The sequence below is a fragment of the Crinia signifera genome, chromosome 5, assembly GCF_055691185.1.
Source record: "Crinia signifera chromosome 5, ASM5569118v1, whole genome shotgun sequence".
NCBI classification, from domain to species: Eukaryota; Metazoa; Chordata; class Amphibia; order Anura; family Myobatrachidae; genus Crinia; species Crinia signifera.
In genome coordinates, this window is record NC_139221.1 from 1795907 (window position 1) to 1820363 (window position 24457).

General features: G+C 50.1%; 1 protein-coding gene across 2 annotated transcripts in view; it reads right to left on the reverse strand.

The window, feature by feature from the left end:
- Nucleotides 1-7253: 7253 nt before the first annotated feature.
- Nucleotides 7254-24457, reverse strand: part of LOC146079850 (uncharacterized) — a 68465-nt gene continuing 51261 nt past the window's right edge. Inside the window, exons 4-5 of one of the 2 annotated variants that reach the window (XM_083186503.1) lie at nucleotides 21603-21692; nucleotides 7254-8955 (exon numbers count right to left, since the gene is read on the reverse strand). In XM_083186503.1, coding sequence (XP_083042629.1) covers nucleotides 7757-8955; nucleotides 21603-21692 — 1289 coding nt within the window. In that variant the 3' untranslated portion in view covers nucleotides 7254-7756. The remainder of the gene's footprint in view (nucleotides 8956-21602; nucleotides 21693-24457) is intronic. The other variant, XM_083186504.1, reaches the window with a different exon arrangement.

A 24457-nucleotide genomic window follows, 5' to 3' on the forward strand; every position in this document is an offset into this window, starting at 1 on the left:
GCTGCAAATACAAATCCTGCAAGTGTAAGTGAGTAATGAGTGTGGATGAGAGGCGCCGATCTTGTGCAGAGCGGAGAGGTCTGGTGATGAGAGACGCAGATCTTGTGCAGAGTGGAGAGGTCGGGTGGGGATATATTCTGAGATAAGTGAAGAGATATAAGTCGGTGTAGTCAGAGTGATGGCTTTGTATGTAAGTAGAAGTATTTTATATTGAATGCGGTAATATACAGGCAACCAATGGAGGGACTGGCAAAGAAGATCAGCAGACGATGAGCGTCTTGCAAGGAAGATCAGCCTAGCAGCAGCATTTAGCATGGATTGCAGTGGTGAGAGTCTGTTCTTGGGAAGACCAGTTACAGTAGGAGACTATTGCAATAATCAATGTGGGATATAATGAGTGCATGGATAAGAGATTTAGTAGTGTCCTGTGTGAGATAGGGTCATATTTTGGATGTTTTTTAGATGCATGTTACATGATTTGGAGATAGATTGAATGTGGGGAACAAAGGACAGTTCAGAGTCAAGGATGACCCCAAGGCAGCGATTATAGGATATAGGGGCAGCACCCAATTATAGGGCAGACAGCGGCAGCACCCAATTATAGGGCAGACAGCGGCAGCGCCCAATTATAGGGCAGACATCGGCAGCGCCCAATTATAGGGCAGACAGCGGCAGCGCCCAGTTATAGGGCAGACAGCGGCAGCGCCCAGTTATACCGCTTTCAGACCGCACTCTAGACCCGGGTTATTGCCGTGTTCTTGCGGCCCCAACACGGGTCAAGGTGCGGTCTGAAAAGGCCACCACGGGTGTTCAACCCTGGTAATGACCAGGGTTGAACACGGCTATGACCCGTGTCAAGTGCAGTGTGAACGGGTGCCTGGGTCGAGCGACCCGTGTCCCGTTCACAGTATGGAGGAGGCAGCACTGTCAGCTCCAAGTACTGCCTCCTCCAGAGCTCCTGATGACGCGCCGCCGCCCAGCTCCGCCCCCTGTGACGTCACCGACTCGGCAATATGCCGTGTCGGTGTCGGAACTTTCAGACCGCATTGCCGTGTTGCTCTGGGGATGGGACCCGTGTCCTAATCCCGTGTGCGACACGGCATTTGCGGTCTGAAAGTAGTATTATAGGGCAGACAGTGGCAGCACCCAACTATAGGGCAGACAGCGGCAGAACCCAGTTATAGGGCAGACAGGGGCAGCACCCAGTTATAGGGCAGACAGTGGCAGCACCCAACTATAGGGCAGACAGCGGCAGCGCCCAGTTATAGGGCAGACAGCAGCAGCGCCCAGTGATAGGGCAGACAGCGGCAGCGGCCAATTTTAGGGCAGACAGCGGCAGCGGGCAATCATAGGGCAGACAGCGGCAGCGGGCAATTATAGGGCAGACAGCGGCAGCACCCGGTTATAGGGCAGACAGCGGCAGCACCCGGTTATAGGGCAGACAGCGGCAGCACCCGGTTATAGGGCAGACAGCGGGAGCACCCAGTTATAGGGCAGACAGCGGCAGCACCCAGTTATAGGGCAGACAGCGGCAGCACCCAGCCTTAGCGCCCAATTTTAGGGCAGACAGCGGCAGCGCCCAGTTATAGGGTAGACAGCGGCAGCGCCCAGTTATAGGGTAGACAGCGGCAGCACCCAGTTATAGGGTAGACAGCGGCAGCACCCAGTTATAGGGCAGACAGCGGCAGCACCCAGCGGTAGCGCCCAATTTTAGGGCAGACAGCGGCAGCGCCCAATTTTAGGGCAGACAGCGGCAGCGCCCCAATTTTAGGACAGACAGCAGCAGCGCCCGGTTATAGGGCAGCGCCCAGTTATAGGGCAGACAGCGGCAGCACCCAGTTATAGGGCAGACAGCGGCAGCGCCCAGTTATAGGGCAGACAGCGGCAGCCCCCAGTTATAGGGCAGACAGCGGCAGCACCCAATTATAGGGCAGACAGCGGCAGTGCCCTGTTATAGGGCAGACAGGGGCAGCACCCAGTTATAGGGCAGACCGGGGCAGCACCCAATTATAGGGCAGACAGTGGCAGCGCCCTGTTATAGGGCAGACAGGGGCAGCACCCAGTTATAGGGCAGACCGGGGCAGCACCCAATTATAGGGCAGACAGGGGCAGCACCCAATTATAGGGCAGACAGGGGCAGCACCCAATTATAGGGCAGACAGGGGCAGCACCCAATTATAGGGCAGACAGGGGCAGCACCCAATTATAGGGCAGACAGGGTCTTTAGCCGGCGGGGCCACTTGCACAAGATGGACGGTGCTGCTTGTGACAGCGGTTTTGTGTATGAATCAGGCCCAATGTGAGTCCAAACTTTCTCCTGTGTCTCCTCAGCCAGAACATTGGTGTCCACTGTATGGGGGTTGGGGCGAGCATCACAGAACACGTCTCAGGGGGTTTCATGGGATTTATACTGAGTACATATACATATAAGCACATGAATTTACGATCATATGCACATACATTATAAACCATGGACATCACACTGTGCCAGCCCGCCTATACTCTTGTACGTCACACTCTGCCAGCCTGTCTCTCCCCATAGGCATCACATTGTGCCAGCCCATCCCTCTCCATCGACATCCCACTGTGCCAGCCCATCTCTACCTGTGTACACCACACTGTGCCAGCCCATCTCTACCTGTGTACACCACACTGTGCCAGCCCATCTCTCCCCGTGTACACCACACTGTGCCAGCCCGTCTCTCCCCATAGGCATCACATTGTGCCAGCCCATCCCTCTCCATGGACATCACACTGTGCCAGCCCATCTCTACCTGTGTACACCACACTGTACCAGCCCGTCTCTCCCCATACGCATCACACTGTGCCAGCCCGTCTCTCCCTGTGTACACCACATTGTGCCAGCCCATCCCTCTCCATGGACATCCCACTGTGCCAGCCCATCTCTACCTGTGTACACCACACTGTGCCAGCCCGTCTCTCCCCGTACACATCACACTGTGCCAGCCCATCCCTCTCCATGGACATCCCACTGTGCCAGCCCGTCTCTTCCAGTATGCATCACACTGTGCCAGCCCGTCTCTTCCAGTACGCATCAAACTGTGCCAGCCCATCTCCCCCTATACACATCACACTGTGCCAGCCCATCTCTCCCTGTGTACACCACACTGTGCCAGCCCGTCTCTTCCAGTACGCATCAAACTGTGCCAGCCCATCTCCCCCTATACACATCACACTGTGCCAGCCCATCTCTCCCCATGTACACCACACTGTGCCAGCCCATCTCTCCCCATACGCATCACTCTGTGCCAGCCTGTATCTTTCCGTGTACACCACACTGTGCCAGCCCGTCTCTCCCCATACACATCACACTGTGCCAGCCCATCTCCCCCTATACTCATCACACTGTGCCAGCCCATCTCTCCCCATACACATCACATTGTGCCAGCTCGTCCCTCTTCATGGACATCCCACTGTGCCAGCCCATCTCTACCTGTGTACACCACATTGTGCCAGCCCATCTCTCCCAGTGTACACCACACTGTGCCAGCCTGTCTCTTCCAGTACGCATCACACTGTGCCAGCCCATCTCCCCCTATACACATCACACTGTGCCAGCCCATCTCTCCCGGTACACATCACACTGTGCCAGCCCATCTCTCCCCATACTCATCACACTGTGCCAGCCCATCTCTCCCGGTACACATCACACTGTGCCAGCCCATCTCTCCCCATACTCATCACACTGTGCCAGCCCATCTCTCCCAGTGTACACCACACTGTGCCAGCCTGTCTCTTCCAGTACGCATCACACTGTGCCAGCCCATCTCCCCCTATACACATCACACTGTGCCAGCCCATCTCTCCCGGTACACATCACACTGTGCCAGCCCATCTCTCCCCATACTCATCACACTGTGCCAGCCCATCTCTCCCGGTACACATCACACTGTGCCAGCCCATCTCCCCATACTCATCACACTGTGCCAGCCCATCTCCCCCTATACACATCACACTGTGCCAGCCCGTCTCTCCCCATACTCATCACACTGTGCCAGCCCATCTCCCCCCATACTCATCACACTGTGCCAGCCCATCTCCCCCTATACACATCACACTGTGCCAGCCCATCTCTCCCGGTACACATCACACTGTGCCAGCCCATCTCCCCCTATACACATCACACTGTGCCAGCTCATCTCTCCCTGTGTACACCACACTGTGCCAGCCCATCTCTCCCCATACTCATCACACTGTGCCAGCCCATCTCCCCCTATACACATCACACTGTGCCAGCCCATCTCCCCCTATACACACCACACTGTGCCAGCCCATCTCTCCCCATACGCATCACTCTGTGCCAGCCCGTATCTTTCCGTGTACACCACACTGTGCCAGCCCGTCTCTCCCCATACACATCACACTGTGCCAGCCCATCTCCCCCTATACTCATCACACTGTGCCAGCCCATCTCTCCCCGTGTATATCACATTGTGCCAGCTCGTCCCTCTTCATGTACATCACACTGTGCCAGCCCATCTCCCCCTATACACATCACACTGTGCCAGCCCATCTCTCCCCGTGTATATCACATTGTGCCAGCTCGTCCCTCTTCATGTACATCACACTGTGCCAGCCCGTCTCTCCCCGTACACATCACTGTGCCAGCCCATCTCTCCCCGTGTATATCACATTGTGCCAGCTCGTCCCTCTCCATGTACATCACACTGTGCCAGCCCGTCTCTACCCGTACACATCACGCTGTGCCAGCCCGTCTCTCCCCGTACACATCACTGTGCCAGCCCATCTCTCCCCGTGTATATCACATTGTGCCAGCTCGTCCCTCTCCATGTACATCACACTGTGCCAGCCCATCTCTCCCCATACACATCACATTGTGCCAGCTCGTCCCTCTCTATGGACATCACACTGTGCCAGCCCGTCTCTCCCCGTACACATCACACTGTGCCAACCCGTCTCTCCTGTGCACATCACACTGTGCCAGCCCGTCTCTACCCGTACACATCACGCTGTGCCAGCCCGTCTCTCCCCGTACACATCACGCTGTGCCAGCCCGTCTCTCCCCGTACACATCACGCTGTGCCAGCCCGTCTCTCCCCGTACACATCACGCTGTGCCAGCCCGTCTCTCCCCGTACACATCACGCTGTGCCAGCCCGTCTCTCCCCGTACACATCACGCTGTGCCAGCCCGTCTCTCCCCGTACACATCACGCTGTGCCAGCCCGTCTCTCCCCGTACACATCACTGTGCCAGCCCATCTCTCCCCGTGTATATCACATTGTGCCAGCTCGTCCCTCTCCATGTACATCACACTGTGCCAGCCCATCTCTCCCCATACACATCACATTGTGCCAGCTCGTCCCTCTCTATGGACATCACACTGTGCCAGCCCGTCTCTCCCCGTACACATCACACTGTGCCAACCCGTCTCTCCTGTGCACATCACACTGTGCCAGCCCGTCTCTACCCGTACACATCACGCTGTGCCAGCCCGTCTCTCCCCGTACACATCACGCTGTGCCAGCCCGTCTCTCCCCGTACACATCACGCTGTGCCAGCCCGTCTCTCCCCGTACACATCACGCTGTGCCAGCCCGTCTCTCCCCGTACACATCACGCTGTGCCAGCCCGTCTCTCCCCGTACACATCACGCTGTGCCAGCCCGTCTCTCCCCGTACACATCACGCTGTGCCAGCCTGTCTCTACCCGTACACATCACGCTGTGCCAGCCCGTCTCTCCCCGTACACATCACTGTGCCAGCCCATCTCTCCCCGTGTATATCACATTGTGCCAGCTCGTCCCTCTCCATGTACATCACACTGTGCCAGCCCATCTCTCCCCATACACATCACATTGTGCCAGCTCGTCCCTCTCCATGTACATCACACTGTGCCAGCCCATCTCTCCCCATACACATCACATTGTGCCAGCTCGTCCCTCTCTATGGACATCACACTGTGCCAGCCCGTCTCTCCCCGTACACATCACACTGTGCCAACCCGTCTCTCCTGTGCACATCACACTGTGCCAGCCCGTCTCTACCCGTACACATCACGCTGTGCCAGCCCGTCTCTCCCCGTACACATCACGCTGTGCCAGCCCGTCTCTCCCCGTACACATCACGCTGTGCCAGCCCGTCTCTCCCCGTACACATCACGCTGTGCCAGCCCGTCTCTCCCCGTACACATCACGCTGTGCCAGCCCGTCTCTCCCCGTACACATCACGCTGTGCCAGCCCGTCTCTCCCCGTACACATCACGCTGTGCCAGCCCGTCTCTCCCCGTACACATCACGCTGTGCCAGCCCGTCTCTCCCCGTACACATCACGCTGTGCCAGCCCGTCTCTCCCCGTACACATCACGCTGTGCCAGCCCGTCTCTCCCCGTACACATCACGCTGTGCCAGCCCGTCTCTCCCCGTACACATCACGCTGTGCCAGCCCGTCTCTCCCCGTACACATCACGCTGTGCCAGCCCGTCTCTCCCCGTACACATCACGCTGTGCCAGCCCGTCTCTCCCCGTACACACCACGCTGTGCCAGCCCGTCTCTCCCCGTACACATCACGCTGTGCCAGCCCGTCTCTCCCCGTACACATCACGCTGTGCCAGCCCGTCTCTCCCCGTACACATCACGCTGTGCCAGCCCGTCTCTCCCCGTACACATCACGCTGTGCCAGCCCGTCTCTCCCCGTACACATCACGCTGTGCCAGCCCGTCTCTCCCCGTACACATCACGCTGTGCCAGCCCGTCTCTCCCCGTACACATCACGCTGTGCCAGCCCGTCTCTCCCCGTACACATCACGCTGTGCCAGCCCGTCTCTCCCCGTACACATCACGCTGTGCCAGCCCGTCTCTCCCCGTACACATCACGCTGTGCCAGCTCGTCTCTCCCTGTACACATCACGCTGTGCCAGCCCGTTTCTTTCCGTACACATCACGCTGTGCCAGCCCGTCTCTCCCCGTACACATCACGCTGTGCCAGCCCGTCTCTCCCCGTACACATCACGCTGTGCCAGCCCGTCTCTCCCCGTACACATCACGCTGTGCCAGCCCGTCTCTCCCCGTACACATCACGCTGTGCCAGCCCGTCTCTCCCCGTACACATCACGCTGTGCCAGCCCTTCTCTCCCCGTACACATCACGCTGTGCCAGCCCGTCTCTCCCCGTACACATCACGCTGTGCCAGCCCGTCTCTCCCCGTACACATCACGCTGTGCCAGCCCGTCTCTCCCCGTACACATCACGCTGTGCCAGCCCGTCTCTCCCCGTACACATCACGCTGTGCCAGCCCGTCTCTCCCCGTACACATCACGCTGTGCCAGCCCGTCTCTCCCCGTACACATCACGCTGTGCCAGCTCGTCTCTCCCTGTACACATCACGCTGTGCCAGCCCGTTTCTTTCCGTACACATCACGCTGTGCCAGCCCGTCTCTCCCCGTACACATCACGCTGTGCCAGCCCGTCTCTCCCCGTACACATCACGCTGTGCCAGCCCGTCTCTCCCCGTACACATCACGCTGTGCCAGCCCGTCTCTCCCCGTACACATCACGCTGTGCCAGCCCGTCTCTCCCTGTACACAGCCCCTTTCTCCCTGTGCACGGTCGCTCTGACCTTTTTTCTCCTGAATCCTTCACATGACCATATATTTGGCAATACCCATATTTCACTATAATTAATATATTGGTCCAGCGCTGTCTTTTATCCCATCATGTGCCAGTCAGTTTGGCTTATTACCAGCCTGTGACTGGTTTCCTAGCATGCGGGTAGTCCCTCAGTGCTCCATGCGTGGGCGATTGCAGCAGACATTCTTACACGGGTTCTCTGCTGGCCGGACACCCGCTGGACACTCCGCACCTTTCCCCTTGGACACCATTGTCGGTTGGGACACTTTGCAGCTGAAATGCAGCCGCTCCCCAGTGTGTATGCGCTGGTGTCGCACAAGGTTGTGTTTTTTGTAGAAGCTGCCTCCACACACCAGACAGGGGAAGGGCCGGTGACCGCTGTGGATGCCTTTATGGCGCTCTAGGTTGGGCTTCTGAATGAAGCTGTCCCCGCAGACGTTACATCGGAACGGTCGCTCCCCAGTGTGTATCTTCTGGTGGCGGCTCAGGAATTGTCTACTTTTAAATCCTTTCCCACAGACAGTACAAGTATAGGGTCTCTCTCCCCCGCTGTGGGTTCTCTGATGTGCCTGCAGGTGAGGCTGCGCCACAAAGCTTTTCCGGCACTGATCACAGGAGAAAGGTTTTCCACCGATCCCACAGCTACCGCCGCTGTTTTGGTGAGCACGCTGGTGAGTGAGGAGATGGGAGCGGCATGCAAATCCTTTGCCGCACTCTGTACAGCTGTACGGCCGCTCTGCGCTGTGAACCAACTCTTGGTGCCGCAGCAAGGCCTTGCGCTGGGCAAAGCTTTGCTCACATTGGTCACAGGGAAATGGGGTCTCGCCAGTGTGCCTGCGCCGATGAGTTACCAGGTGCTGCTTACGGCTGAAGCTCTTATCGCAGTCAGAACACGTAAAAGGCCTTTCCCCAGTATGGACGCGGCAATGCGTGATCAGATCAGCCTTACGGTTAAAGCTTTTACCGCATCTGTCACAAGAGAACGGTCGCTCCCCGGTGTGCAGACGCTGGTGAGTCTGGTAGTTTCCTTTATGGTTAAATTTGATCCCACAGTGTTCACAGGAGAAGAGTTTCTCTCCGGTATGAATGCGCTTGTGACCAACCAGGTGATGGCGGTAATGGAATCGCTTCCCACACACCTCGCAGGGGTATGGACGCTCTCCGCGGTGCGTGCGCTGGTGGCTGGTCAGGTGAGACTTGCGGATGAAGGTCCGGTGACAGTCTGAACAGGAGTACGGTCTTTCCACAGATGTTGGTGACACCTGCTGGAAATCATTTGCCACAGGATTGGTGATAAGGGTGTGGCGAGATGACAGGCGGGCGTCTGATGTGACCCGGAAATCTGTGCCTGCAACAAAGACCAGAGACAATGTTAGGATCACTAAAAGAGTGAGGACAAACGGAGATGATCTCCGGGAATCTAACCAGGGCCGTAACAAGGGTGGTGTGGCGTGTCCGCTTCAAGGTAAGGGGCGCTGTGGGGTAGGGGGCGCTGTTGGCTACACTTAATTATCTGTTTTAATTACATTCACTTCTAGCTTCCCTCTTCTTTGAAGCCAACATCTCTGGTCTCCTTCCCACATCCCTTTCATCACAAATAGCTATACAACATTCATGAACTTTACTGTTATTCAGTCACACTGTCCTTTATTGCATTTGAAGATGCTGACATACCGAGGATTTAAACCCATCACCTGTGGCATTGCATTCAGGTGCTTTATTCATGCGCTATATTATCCTGTGTAGGAAGCTAGAGAATTCTATCTATTTGAAGCTCAGCTTGTACTTCATTGAAAAATAATAATCAGCATTGTTACTGAGTAGATCTATGTAGTGTGTGGCTGCATAGGATTGGCTGAGCGTATCTATGTAGTGTGTGGCTGCATAGGATTGGCTGAGCATATCTATGTAGTGTGTGGCTTCAGGGGATTGGCTGAGCATATCTATCTAGTGTGCAGCTGCAGGGGATTGGCTGAGGAAATATGGATATGAATACTGAAGTCTCTATAATGATGCAGATGGTAGTTTGGTTAGTAAATATACATCAAGAAAGTCCCATCAGAATAAAGCAGTAACAGATTTTTTCCCCATTAGTAGGTGTTAGGAATGAGTGACATCACAATGGTAAATGGTTGTTAGTAAAGTCATTAAATATCAGTATAATTACCACTCTTGTTATAAATAATGCAATCAATGAATGATAGCATGCACAGGTACTAACATCCATTTACCATTGTGATATCGCTCATTCCTAACACCTACTAATGGGAAGAAAATCCATTTCTGTATTTGTTCTGATGGGACTTTCTTGATAGATCTTTACTAACCAAACTACCATCTGCATCACTAGAGAGACGTCACTATTAATATCCATATATTTTCCATATTCATCTAACTAACTTTACTATTAGTGGTGATAACAATTAATACTAGATGGTGTTATTTTGTTTGTCATATTTAAAGTATTTTTTTTTACATGTATTTTTTTATTAAATTGTTTCTTATTTTAGTGCCGTCTAGTTTTTGTTTTATTTGTCCTTTACATGTGGTCTGAGTACCTACATTTGACTGCTGCCTAAATAGGAGACCTAACTAATAACTACTTTTTCCCTTGTGTCGATTTATCATAGTAGTGGATCCATAGCACACAGCCGCCTCCTCTTTTTCATTTGGCAGAGAAGATCTATGTAGTGTGTGGCTGCAGGGGATTGGCTGAACAGATCTATGTAGTGTGTGGCTACTGGTATGGGATGTGTGGCTTCCTGTTGGCATTTTCTCCTCTTTTGACCCCACAAGTATGAAGCATCAACACTCTTCTCATCTTCCTACTCCACTAACTCTCCTCTTGACCTATAACCCTACAAGTCAGTAAAGCTCTGTCTCCTGTGCTTTTCCCAAGCTCAACTAAAATCTACCCCCCCCCCCCCCATCTCTCTCTCTATACTGGTTGGTATTTTTCCTTCAAGCATACACTTATTACTCCCATTCTTAAGGTGCCCATACACGGTGCAATAATCACACCCGTTATGGGCTGGATCGCGTCGCTACGCATGGGATTTTCGTGCAATGTGATGCGATCAGAAGGCAGCAGAAAAAGTATGTGCAGCACATATTTTTTATACTGTGCGATGAGATGCCTGCGGGAGCGCACATCCCATCGCAGCATGTATGGGCACCTTAAAAAAACCCTCAAATCTGATCCAAACTGTCTCTCTATCGTCCTATCTCACAGCTTCCATGCCTCTCCAAGAGACTTGCCTACACTCGCCTCACACACTTTCTTAACTCCTACAACTTATTGGACCCATTTCAGTCAGGCTTTTGTTCTCAACACTCCACTGAGACAGCACTGACTACAGTAGTAAATGATCTGGCAACTGCTAAATCTAAAGGCCATTACTCACTACTTATTCTTCTAGATCTTTCTGCTGCGTTTGACACGGTTGACCACTCTCTTCTCATACAAACACTGCACTCCCTAGGTCTTCAGAACACAGCCCTTTCTTGGTTCTCTTCCTACCTATCTAATCGCTCTTTCAGTGTTTGCTTCTCTGATTCTACCTCCTCCTCACTACCTCTGTCCATTGCAGTACCACAAGGCTCAGTCTTAAGTCCTCTGCTTTTCTAAATCTATACCTCCTCACTTGGGAAACTAATTAACTCTTTTGGATTTCTGTATCACCTGTACACTGATGATACTCAAATCTATCTATCCTCCCCAGAATTGTCACCATCATAATTGCTCCGTATCTCTGAATGTCTTTCTGCCATTTCATCTTGGATGTCATCTCGCCACCTCAAACTCAACATTTCCAAAACAGAATTATTATATTCCCACCAGCCAAGAGTAGTTACCAAACTGATATCTCTATCACTGTCAAGAACATAACAATTAATCCTACTCCACAAGCTCGCTGCCTAGGGGTCATCCTCGACTCTGAACTGTCCTTTATTCCTCACATTCAATCGGCTTCTAAGAAATTTGATCTCTACATCAACACAAACAGATTCATCAGGAAGCTAAAAACAAAATTATTTAAAAGAAAAAAGGACTCCGCAGCGATATCTCGATTTAACACGTTCAAACCTCCATCCACATTTAACCCCACCTTTTGTAAAGGATCCCACATCGTCATATTTCTAAAATTTATGGAAGAAGATATCTGACCTCCCAAACAAACAAAATGAAAATCAATTTAACAAAAGAACAGACTGCATTACAGAATTTAAAAAAGGACAATTTTAACAAAATACTAAACAGAAATATTACGATTATTATCAGACACCACCACAACAAGACCCCACTAAAATATTTTAAGATGAACAATATTGTGGAAGAAGGATTTCACCTACACCTTATTTAACAATAACACCCAAGAATACCAAACTTTTAGTGCCTTCCAAACATTCATAAGGATCCAAACAATCCCCCCTCCCCGGTCATCCGATTGAATTTAAGCCATTTTATCCAATCTTTCCAAATATTTAGACTCATTCCTTCAATCAAATGTAATTTCTCAACAAATCTACCTCAGAGACATCCACATTTTACACATTTTGGAAACTTTAATCTGGGCACAAGCAACATATCACTATGCACTTGTATAACACATGAGGATGTATGCACACAGACAGACACACGTCATTAATACTCACAAACATCCATGTCCAATAACCAAATAAACTTCATTATGGACGGATTTTATTTTACGTCATTATTATTTTTGGAACAATGGAAAATATTATTTACAGACCTGTGGAAATGCCATGGACACTTCTTTTGCCCCTTCATATGCAAACTTATTTTTATCCTGCATCTACTGAGAATTACACCTGGAGAGCCCACATAGGGCAGTGCTGACCAAACTGGTCCTCGAGATCTACCAAGGTGGTCACATTTCCCAGACCACCTAGCTGGTGCACAGGTTCTGTCATTACTGTGACGTTTCCTAGACCACCTAGCTGCTGCACATGTGGTCATTACTCACTGTCACATTTCCCAGACCAGCCAGCTGGTGCACAGATGCTGTTATTACTTAATTTGTCCAAGACCACCTAGCTGGTGCAGTCATTACTGTCACATTTCCCAGACCACCTATCTGGTGCACTGGTGCAGTCATTACTGTCACATTTCCCAGACCACCTATCTGGTGCACTGGTGCAGTCATTACTGTCACATTTCCCAGACCACCTAGCTAATACGCAGGTTCTGTCATTACTGTGACGTTTCCTAGACCACCTAGCTGCTGCACATGTGGTCATTACTAACTGTCACATTTCCCAGACCAGCCAGCTGGTGCACAGATGCTGTTATTACTTAATTTGTCCAAGACCACCTAGCTGGTGCAGTCATTACTGTCACATTTCCCAGACCACCTATCTGGTGCACTGGTGCAGTCATTACTGTCACATTTCCCAGACCACCTAGCTAATACGCAGGTTCTGTCATTACTGTGACGTTTCCTAGACCACCTAGCTGCTGCACATGTGGTCATTACTAACTGTCACAATTCCCAGACCAGCCAGCTGGTGCACAGATGCTGTTATTACTTAATTTGTCCAAGACCACCTAGCTGGTGCACTGGTGCAGTCATTACTGTGACATTTACAAATTTGGGAAATAACAATTGGTGCGCACAAGTCAATAGGGTGCAGCTTAAGATATAGTGCAAAAAGTGACATCCAAATCACTCCAAAAGATACAGATACAGCATAAAACCATCGGTTTGTGATCTATAGGTATAAATAGCACTTTATGATGACTTGCACCTTTTTGCACAAAGCACTTTCTCCGTCTAAAATGAGCACAAAGCACTTTTCTTGTATGTATATTGAACATATAAATGATGCAGTGTCTCTTTCTACTTAGATCGCAAGTAGAGACGGAATGGAGCGCAAAAAACCCGGTACTTCCGGGTAGGTGAAACGCACCACCATATTGGATAGCCGCAGCCGTCGGAACACAGAAAACCCGATACTTCCGGGTCTGTGAAACGCACGGCCATCTTGAAACGCCGGACTGCGCATGTGCAGCCGGCGTCAGGTGCGATCAATGATCACAATTACAGGGATGATAAATACAGCCTTCCTACAGTCCAGGACAAGCACTATTGAAAAAGGTTAAATCCGAAACGCGTTTAGCGTATACTGGACGTTTGTGGACCCTCATTGTGGACTGGCTGGCTGCTCTCTGGTTTCCTGAGTCTGACCTTTCCGGAGGGTCAGTGAATTACATCAAGCCCCGGGAATCAGAAGCTGCACCGAGATCCAGTTTGCCTTGTGGGACACTATTTACATGCTTTTACCTTATCTCCTATATGTGAGTGTAAACCCCCTAATAAAACCCCTCTTTTTGTGTACAATCTGCACTATTCTCTGCTTTTCTCTGAATCTATTCCATGTCCAAATGCTGTGGAATCAGGAGGCGGTTTATTGCCAGTGGAATATATATGAATACGCATATACCAACTAGTAAAGTGTGAGTTTATGATCATTTCACATTTCACTTAATAGTGTATAACAATTAGGGATGAGATCTCCGAGATCCGGACCCGCACGGACGTCCTGAATCCGAATCCGGATCCAGGACGTCCGCGGACTCCCGCGCAGGCCCGGATCCGAAATCGAGGCCCGACGTCATTCTCGCGAGATCCGGATCCCTTTAAAGCCGGGACCCGCCGCCGCCATCTTCATTCTGTGGGGAGACGCAGAGCAGGGAGCAGTGCTGCCAGAGAGGGGGGTTTTTTCCTTTATTGCTGGAGCGTTGTGTTGTGTGTGTCACTGTGCTGCTGCTACAGAGCTGCTGCTACAGAGTACAGAGTCAGACAGAGGGGGTTTAATAATTTTTATTGTGCTGCCGGAGAGGGGTTTTTTTTCCTATATTGCTGGAGCGTTGTGTTGTGTCACTGTGCTGCTGCTACAGAGTACTACAGACAGAGGGGGTTTAATTTTTATTGTGCTGCCGGAGAGGGGTTTTTGTGCTGCCTGGCTACCTGTTATACGGTAGTAAACACCTACCAGGCAGTCACCTCTGTTGTTGCCAGTGCCACTACCTAGTACCTACCTCTCAAAGTATATAAAAAAAAATAAAAAAAAAAATAAAAAATATATAAAAATATAAAAAAAATAATTATAAGTTGTTGTTGTTGCTGACACCACTGGCTGCCGTTAGATATCGCAGTAATTACATTTTTAACTCCGGTTTGCTGACGCCACTTGTTGTGTTACCTACCAGTATATCGCAGTATATACACAAAATAAATATTGTATCTTGCTGCTGTTGTCACTGGCTAGTGACAACCAGCTGATATCTTGGTATCCAGTTTTCTGACACCGCTGCCTACCGTTAGATATCGCAGTAAATAACTCCGGTTGGCTGACGCCACTTGTTGTGTTACCTACCAGTATATCGCAGTATATACACAAAATAAATATTGTATCTTGCTGCTGTTGTCACTGGCTAGTGACAACCAGCTGATATCTCGGTATCCAGTTTTCTGACACCGCTGCCTACCGTTAGATATCGCAGTAAATAACTCCGGTTGGCTGACGCCACTTGTTGTGTTACCTACCAGTATATCGCAGTATATACACAAAATAAATATTGTATCTTGCTGCTGTTGTCACTGGCTAGTGACAACCAGCTGATATCTCGGTATCCAGTTTTCTGACACCGCTGCCTACCGTTAGATATCGCAGTAAATAACTCCGGTTTGCTGACGCCACTTGTTGTGTTACCTACCAGTATATCGCAGTATATACACAAAATAAATATTGTATCTTGCTGCTGTTGTCACTGGCTAGTGACAACCAGCTGATATCTCGGTATCCAGTTTTCTGACACCGCTGCCTACCGTTAGATATCGCAGTAAATAACTCCGGTTTGCTGACGCCACTTGTTGTGTTACCTACCAGTATATCGCAGTATATACACAAAATAAATATTGTATCTTGCTGCTGTTGTCACTGGCTAGTGACAACCAGCTGATATCTCGGTATCCAGTTTTCTGACACCGCTGCCTACCGTTAGATATCGCAGTAAATAACTCCGGTTTGCTGACGCCACTTGTTGTGTTACCTACCAGTATATCGCAGTATATACACAAAATAAATATTGTATCTTGCTGCTGTTGTCACTGGCTAGTGACAACCAGCTGATATCTCGGTATCCAGTTTGCTGACACCGCTGCCTACCGGTAGATATCGCAGTAAATAACTCCGGTTTGCTGACGCCACTTGTTGTGTTACCTACCAGTATATCGCAGTATATACACAAAATAAATATTGTATCTTGCTGCTGTTGTCACTGGCTAGTGACAACCAGCTGATATCTCGGTATCCAGTTTTCTGACACCGCTGCCTACCGTTAGATATCGCAGTAAATAACTCCGGTTTGCTGACGCCACTTGTTGTGTTACCTACCAGTATATCGCAGTATATACACAAAATAAATATTGTATCTTGCTGCTGTTGTCACTGGCTAGTGACAACCAGCTGATATCTCGGTATCCAGTTTGCTGACACCGCTGCCTACCGTTAGATATCGCAGTAAATAACTCCGGTTTGCTGACGCCACTTGTTGTGTTACCTACCAGTATATCGCAGTATATACACAAAATAAATATTGTATCTTGCTGCTGTTGTCACTGGCTAGTGACAACCAGCTGATATCTCGGTATCCAGTTTGCTGACACCGCTGCCTACCGTTAGATATCGCAGTAAATAACTCCAGTTTGCTGACGCCACTTGTTGTGTTACCTACCAGTATATCGCAGTATATACACAAAATAAATATTGTATCTTGCTGCTGTTGTCACTGGCTAGTGACAACCAGCTGATATCTCGGTATCCAGTTTGCTGACACCGCTGCCTACCGTTAGATATCCAAAATATGGAGGATAAAAAAATAGGAAAAGATGAGGAGCCGCTTCGTCGTGCTTCTGAAGCTGATGCCACTAGTCATCATGACATAGACGATGAAATGCCATCAACGTCGTCTGCCAAGGCCGATGCCCAGTGTCAAAGTAGAGGGCATGTAAAATCCAAAAAGCCAAAGTTGAGTAAAAGGCCCTTAAAAAGAAAAAGCAAATCATTGGAGGAGAAACGTAAAGTTGCCAGTGTGCCATTTACAACACGGAGTGGCAAGGAACGGCTACGGCCATGGCCTATGTTCATGACTAGTGGCTCAGCTTCAGAAGATGATCAAAGTCCTCCTCCTCCTCCTCCTTCTCCCACTTTAAAATTTAAGAGAGTTAAGCTGTCACCAACAAGAATCCAGCAAACAACTCTGCCTTCCAAAGAAGACATGGTATCACAAATCCCAGCGGAGAGTCCAAGGGTGTTGGTGGTTGCGATGCCTGACCTTCCCATCACTGTACGGGAAGAGGAGGCTCCTTTCAGCATTCGCAGCACACCCTCTGCATGTGCTGAAAGGATCACAGACAGTGCAGTTGCAGATGTCGATAATGAAGGTGTCAGTGTTGTACACCAGGAGGAGGATATTGATGAAGCTGGTGCTGAGGGAGAAATTGACGAGGAGGACGATGCTGATGCGGTTTGCTTAAATGAGGCACCGGGCAAGACAGTTGTTGTCCGTGAGATTCCAAAGGGCATCACCATGCCTGGACAGAAGACCAATAAATCCACCTCTTCGGTCTGGAATTATTTTTATCCCAAACCGTCCAACAATTGTTTTGCCATATGTAGCTTATGCAAAGCTCAAATAAGCAGGGGTAAGGACGTTTCCCACCTAGGGACATCCTCCCTTCTACGTCACTTGAAGAGCGTTCATAAGTTGCTGTTTAGTTCAGAAACTGTGGCTAAGAATGTACACAGTCCAGGGACAACTAAATCCCTTTGTCCTGTTGTGTCCACGTGCCCAACCACACCGCAAAGTCCCTCCTCGTCAATTTCATCCTCAATGAGGATTGGGAGTAGTCCTATAGGCCATGTTACTTGCCTGACTGACTCCTCTCCTATCCGGGATTCTTCTGGAGGATCCTGCATTGCTACGCCTCCTACTGCTGCCGCTGCTGCTGTTGCTGCTGGGAGTCATTCATCATCCCGGAGGGGAAGTCGGAACACTTATTTCACTAAGCAATTGACTGTCCAACAGTCCTTTGCCATGAAGATGAAGTATGACAGCAGTCATCCAATGGCAAAGCGGGTAACTGAGGCCTTAGCAGATCTGATTGTATTAGATGTGCTTCCGGTGTCCATAACTGCTGGAATAGGATTTAGACGATTGATGGACTTAGTGTGTCCCCGTTACAAAATACCGTCAAGATTCCACTTCGCTAGACAGGCGATACCGAAGCTGTACAGTGAAGTGCATAAAAGTGTTCTCAGTGCCCTGAAAAATGCGGTCATACCCACTGTCCACTTAACAACGGACATGTGGACAAGTGGAAAAGGGCAGACTAGGGATTACATGACCGTGACAGCCCACTGGGTAGATGAATCGCCTTGTCCAGCAGCAACAACAGCAGCAGCACCAGTAGTAGGACCTAGGAAATGCCAGCTCCTTCCTAGGCAGGCTACGTTGTGTGTAACCGCTTTCCGTAAGAGGCACACCGCCGATAACCTCTTACAGAAACTGAGGGTAATCATTGGGCAATGGCTTACCCCTCTTAGACTCTCCTGGGGATTTGTGGTGTCAGACAATGCCAGCAATATCGTGCGGGCATTAAAGCAGGGCAAATTCCAGCATGTGCCCTGTTTTGCTCACACGATAAATTTGGTGGTCCAGAGTTTTCTAAGAGACAACAGAGCTGTGCAGGAGACTCTTTCGGTGGCCCGAAAAATTTCTGGCCACTTTCGGCATTCGGCGGCTGCATGCCAAAGACTGGAGCGGCAGCAAACACTGTTGAACCTGCCCCTCCATCAGCTGAAGCAAGAGGTCGTAACGCGGTGGAACTCAACCCTCTATATGCTTCAGAGGATGGAGGAGCAGCAAAGGGCCATTCAAGCCTATACATCCACCTATGACATAGGCAAAGGAGGGGGTATGCACCTGACTCAAGCACAGTGGAGAATGATTTCAGTGTTGTGCAAGATTCTCCAACCCTTCGAACTTGCCACACGTGAAGTCAGTTCAGACACTGCCAGCTTGAGTCAGGTCATTCCCCTTATCAGGCTTTTGCAGAAACAGTTGGAGAAAGTGAAGGAGGAGCTGAGACGGAGCGAGTCCTCTAAGCATGTGGGACTTGTGGATAAAGTCCTTCATACGCTTTGCCAGGATTCGAGGGTGGTACAAATGTTGAAATCAGAGGAGTACATTTTGGCCACCGTGCTCGATCCTCGGTTTAAAGCCTACGTGGTGTCACTCTTTCCGGCGGACACAAGCCTGCAGAAGTGCAAAGAACTGCTGGTGAGAAAACTGTCATCTTCTGAAGTGGAAAGTGACTCAGCAGCACCTTCTCCTTCATTTTCTCCAGCAACTGGTTCTGCCAGGAAACAACTGCGATTTCCTAAACCCCCCGCTGGTGGTGATAAAGGACCAAGTTTGGACATTTGGTCTGGGCTGAAGGACCTTCCAACAATTTCTGACATGTCTACTGCCACTGCCTATGATGCTATCACCATTGACAGAATGGTGGAGGATTATATGGGTGACAGCACCCAAGTAGGCATGTCAGAGAGTCCTTACCAGTACTGGCAGAAAAAAAAGGAAATTTGGAAGCCCCTGTACAAACTGGCTCTATATTACCTCAGTTGCCCTTCCTCCAGTGTGTACTCCGAAAGAGTTTTTAGTGCAGCTGGGAACCTTGTCAGCAATAAGCGTAGGAGGTTGCTTCCAAATAATGTGGAGAAGATGATGTTCATAAAAATGAATTATCAATTCTACGAGAAAGACCAGCGTCCACAAAGTACACAGGAACCTGTGGTGGTGGATTCCAGCGGGGACGAATTAATACTCTGTGAGGGTGAGGAAGAACAAGATACTGATGGTGGTGAGGAATTGCTGGATGAGGATGAGGACGACCTTTTGCCTCTGTAGAGCCAGTTTGTGCAGGGACATATTAAATGGCAGCTTGTGATGTGGGGGCCCAAACGAACCAATCATTTCAGCCACAGTCGTGTGGCAGACCCTGTGGCTGAAATTATTGCTTTGTTAAAGTGTGCGTGTCCTGTTTACACAACATAAGGGTGGGTGGGAGGGCCCAAGGACAATTCCATCTTGCACCTCTTTTTTTCTTTTGAATTATGTGCTCTTTGGGGCCTAGTTTTTCTATCTGCCACTGCAGTGCCACTCCTAGATGGGCCACGTGTTTGTGCCGCCCATTTGTCTTGCTTATCATAGTCATCCAGCTACCTCGGTGCAACATTTTGGCCTAAAAACAATATTGTGAGGTGTGAGGTGTTCAGAATAGACTGTAAATGAGTGGAGAAGAAAGCTATTGGGGTTAATAATAGCATAGGAGCAAAAAAAACACCTAAATTATGCGATTTTAACCATTTTTATGCTTTTTTCAAAAAAATCAGAACCCAAAACCCAAAACCTTTAGGGGGTGTTTTGGCAAAACCCATTAGAACCCAAAACCTGAAGGTAATCAGAACCCAAAACCCAAAACGCGAAAAAGTGTCCGGTGCACATCACTAATAACAATCTGCACTAAATTTTGTTATATCTCTCCTTGGAATTGTGCCTGCAAACTGGGCTGCATGAAACCAAGGTTGTTTCCACAGAACATATACGTGGACTTGAAGATTTGAATTTACTGCCTTAAAGGGATAGTACTCATTTTATATATTTACACGTGGGGTGAAATGTAATAGGATGAGAGATTCAGAAAGTGGGAGATTTGGTAAGAAATCTCCAGTTTTTTTAAAGTGGCAATCATTTACACAGCAAAATCACACTGGTTTTGATGTGTAAATGATTGCCACTTTAAAAAAACTGGAGATTTCTTACCAAATCTCTCACTTTCTGAATCTCTCATCCTATTACATTTCACCCCTGGTGTTTATGGGGAGCGCTTTACTGATCTTGTGCATTCTCTTTATGCTATTACTGTGACATTTTCTTCACATGTGCAGTCATTACTGTGACATTTACCAGACCACCTAGCTGGTGCACAGATGCTGTTAATACTTCACTTGTCCAAGACCACCTAGCTGGTGCAGTCATTACTGTGACATTTACCAGAACGCCTAGCTGGTTCACAGGTGCAGTCATTACTGTCACATTTCCCAGAACGCCTAGCTGGTGCACAGGTGCAGTCATTACTGTCACATTTCCCAAAACGCCTAGCTGGTGCACAGGTGCAGTCATTACTGTCACATTTCCCAGAACGCCTAGCTGGTGCACAGGTGCAGTCATTACTGTCACATTTCCCAGAACGCCTAGCTGGTGCACTGGTGCAGTCATTACTGTCACATTTCCCAGACCACCTAGCTGGTGTACAGGTGCAGTCATTACTGTCACATTTCCCAGACCACCTAGCTGGTGCACTGGTGCAGTCATTACTGTCACATTTCCCAGAACGCCTAGCTGGTGCACTGGTGCAGTCATTACTGTCACATTTCCCAGAACGCCTAGCTGGTTCACAGGTGCAGTCATTACTGTCACATTTCCCAGAACGCCTAGCTGGTGCACTGGTGCAGTCATTAGTCACATTTCCCAGACCGCCTAGCTGGTTCACAGGTGCAGTCATTACTGTCACATTTCCCAGAACGCCTAGCTGGTGCACTGGTGCAGTCATTACTGTCACATTTCCCAGAACGCCTAGCTGGTGCACTGGTGCAGTCATTACTGTCACATTTCCCAGACCACCTAGCTGGTGTACAGGTGCAGTCATTACTGTCACATTTCCCAGAACGCCTAGCTGGTGCACAGGTGCAGTCATTACTGTCACATTTTCAGGTATGGGGTGCATTCATTCCTAACTGACACATTCTACAGATCCACAGGTGGTCTGAAAAACATGAACGGTTGGTAGATCTAGAGCACCAGCTGGGCCACCCTAAACATAGGGCATACCTGCCATTTCTTACCAATGTAGCTGTACTCCTGCAGGACAGATGGCGGGGAAGGGGTTATATTGCCTTCTTCTTCTTTTATAACAATATTCAGCACAGGTTTATCTGATAAAGGAGAAAAGTCATGAAATTCAAATATGTTCGTTAATGATTTGGGAGTAAAACCAACAATTCCTTTAATACAATGTCTAACTGTACCTCTCACTGTACATAAACCTTCCCCCATGCAGCCTAACCCGCCATACCTGCAATCTAACCCTCCCCTGCCTTCAGACTCACACTAACCTCCCCTCCTGCAGCCTAACACTAACCTCCCCTCCCACAGCCTAACCCTAACTCCCCTGCAGCCTAACCCTAACCTCCCCTCCTGCAGCCTAACACTAACCTCCCCTACCACAGCCTAACCCTAACTCCCCTGCAGCCTAACCCTAACCTCCCCTCCTGCAGCCTAACACTAACCTCCCCTCCCACAGCCTAACCCTAACTCCCCTGCAGCCTAACCCCAACCTCCCCTCCTGCAGCCTAACACTAACCTCCCCTCCCACAGCCTAACCCTAACTCCCCTGCAGCCTAACCCTAACTCCCCTGCAAACTTACACTAACCTCCCCTCCCGCAGCCTAACCCTAACCTCCCCTCCTGCAGACTAACCATAACCTACCCTCCCGCAGCCTAACCCTAACCTCCCCTCCCACAGCCTAACCCTAACTCCCCTGCAGCCTAACCCTAACCTCCCCTCCTGCAGCCTAACACTAACCTCCCCTCCCACAGCCTAACCCTAACTCCCCTGCAGCCTAACCCTAACCTCCCCTCCTGCAGCCTAACACTAACCTCCCCTACCACAGCCTAACCCTAACTCCCCTGCAGCCTAACCCTAACCTCCCCTCCTGCAGCCTAACACTAACCTCCCCTCCCACAGCCTAACCCTAACTCCCCTGCAGCCTAACCCCAACCTCCCCTCCTGCAGCCTAACACTAACCTCCCCTCCCACAGCCTAACCCTAACTCCCCTGCAGCCTAACCCTAACTCCCCTGCAAACTCACACTAACCTCCCCTCCCACAGCCTAACCCTAACTCCCCTGCAGCCTAACCCTAACCTCCCCTCCTGCAGCCTAACACTAACCTCCCCTCCCACAGCCTAACCCTAACTCCCCTGCAGCCTAACCCTAACCTCCACAGCCTAAACCTAACCCCTCCCTCCTGCAGCCTAACCCTAGCCCTCCCCACCTGCAGCCTAACCCTAACCTCTCCTGCAGCCTAACCCTAACCTCCCCACCTGCAGCCTAACCTTAAACTCCCCTCCAGCATCCTAACCTCCCTTACCGCAGCCTAACCCTAACCTCCCCTCCCACAGCTGAACCCTAACCTCTCCTCTCATAACCCTAACCTCAGCCTAATTCTGCAGCCTAATCCTAACCTCCTGCAGCCTAATCTTAACCTCCCATCCCGCAGCCGAACACTAACATCTCCTCCTGCTGCCGAACCCTAACCTTCCCCTCCTGGAACCTAACCCTAATCTCCCCTCCTACAGCCTAACCTCCCCTCCTGCAGCCTAACCCTAACCTCCCCACCTGCAGCCTAACCTTTACTCCCGCAGCCTAACCTCCCTCAATATCATGAGAGGTTTATGGGATAATTAGAAATTCTTAGAATTCACAGCGAACAGCCACTACTAGAAGCTCAAGTGGAAGAGTTTGCAAAGAAATCTGTCCATTAGGAATGCGACTGCCATCTACTGCTGTCAGGAAGAGGGGTTGGTCCAACGTTTGCACAAGCAGGGAGAGCTGAGTAGCAATTTTGGCAGAGAGAAAGTTGCCTGCGGCTCTGGAGTCTAATAAGGCTTTAACCCTAGTCTTCTTCTGGAATACAATTAGGGATGCCAATCCCGGGGCATTTTTTCAATCCCGGGATTTCTGAGATCCTTGGATTGGCCTCCCTAATTAAAAAAATAAAAATAAATGACCCAGCCCCCAAATGTCACTATAAATGCCCCCCCAAATGTCACTAATTGGAAGCTTCAATCCCGGGATTCAAATCCCGCCGATTTTAGGCCAAAATCCCGGGATCCCGCCGATCCCGGGATTGGCCTCCCTAGATACGATGAGAGTGAAAAAGATGGATTAGACTGGCGTGGGAGATGAGATGAAAACTCCTAATCTAACCTCTCCCTTGGAGATTAGGAGAGGTCGTTTCCCAGACGACGGGAATAGGCAGATACTAAGTGAGAGGAGGATCCGCAGTACATACATATATTCTCCTTTCTTCGATGAGCCTTTTCCTCCTGAGAGAGGCGGAGATGACTGACTTGGTTTTTCTGGTGGTAAACTCGAGGAGGGACTACGTCTGGGCACAGAACTAGAAGTGGGAGGAGGCCGGAATCTGAGACGACCTGCTCTACTTCTCTCCAACGGAAGTTCCTGAAACCGTAGATCCACCTTATTACATAGGGATTAGCTTGTCTAAAGAGTGAGCTCATCTTTCAGGTGACTGGAGAGACGGTTCCAGAACACAGACACCAAAGCCTCTTCATTCCAACTTAATTCTGAAGCTAAATTCTGAAATTGTACAGTATATTGGCGCACCAGACGTCCACCTTGACGGATTTTCAGTGGCCGCTGAAGAAACTCTCCCTGGCTCATAGAAGATCCGTCAGAAGGCAAAAATGAAAGCGGTGTAATCGGAGAGCAATGGGTCAGATTATTCCCACAATGGAGAGACCCACTCCAGGGCTGAACCAGTGAGAAGTGAAACAATGTAAGCAACCTGGGACTTTGGTGTTGGGAAGTTGGATGGCTGAAAAGTAAAATGCACATCGCACTGGTTAAGGAACCCACGACAGACCTTAGGAGATCCTAAGGCATGGGGAAGTGTA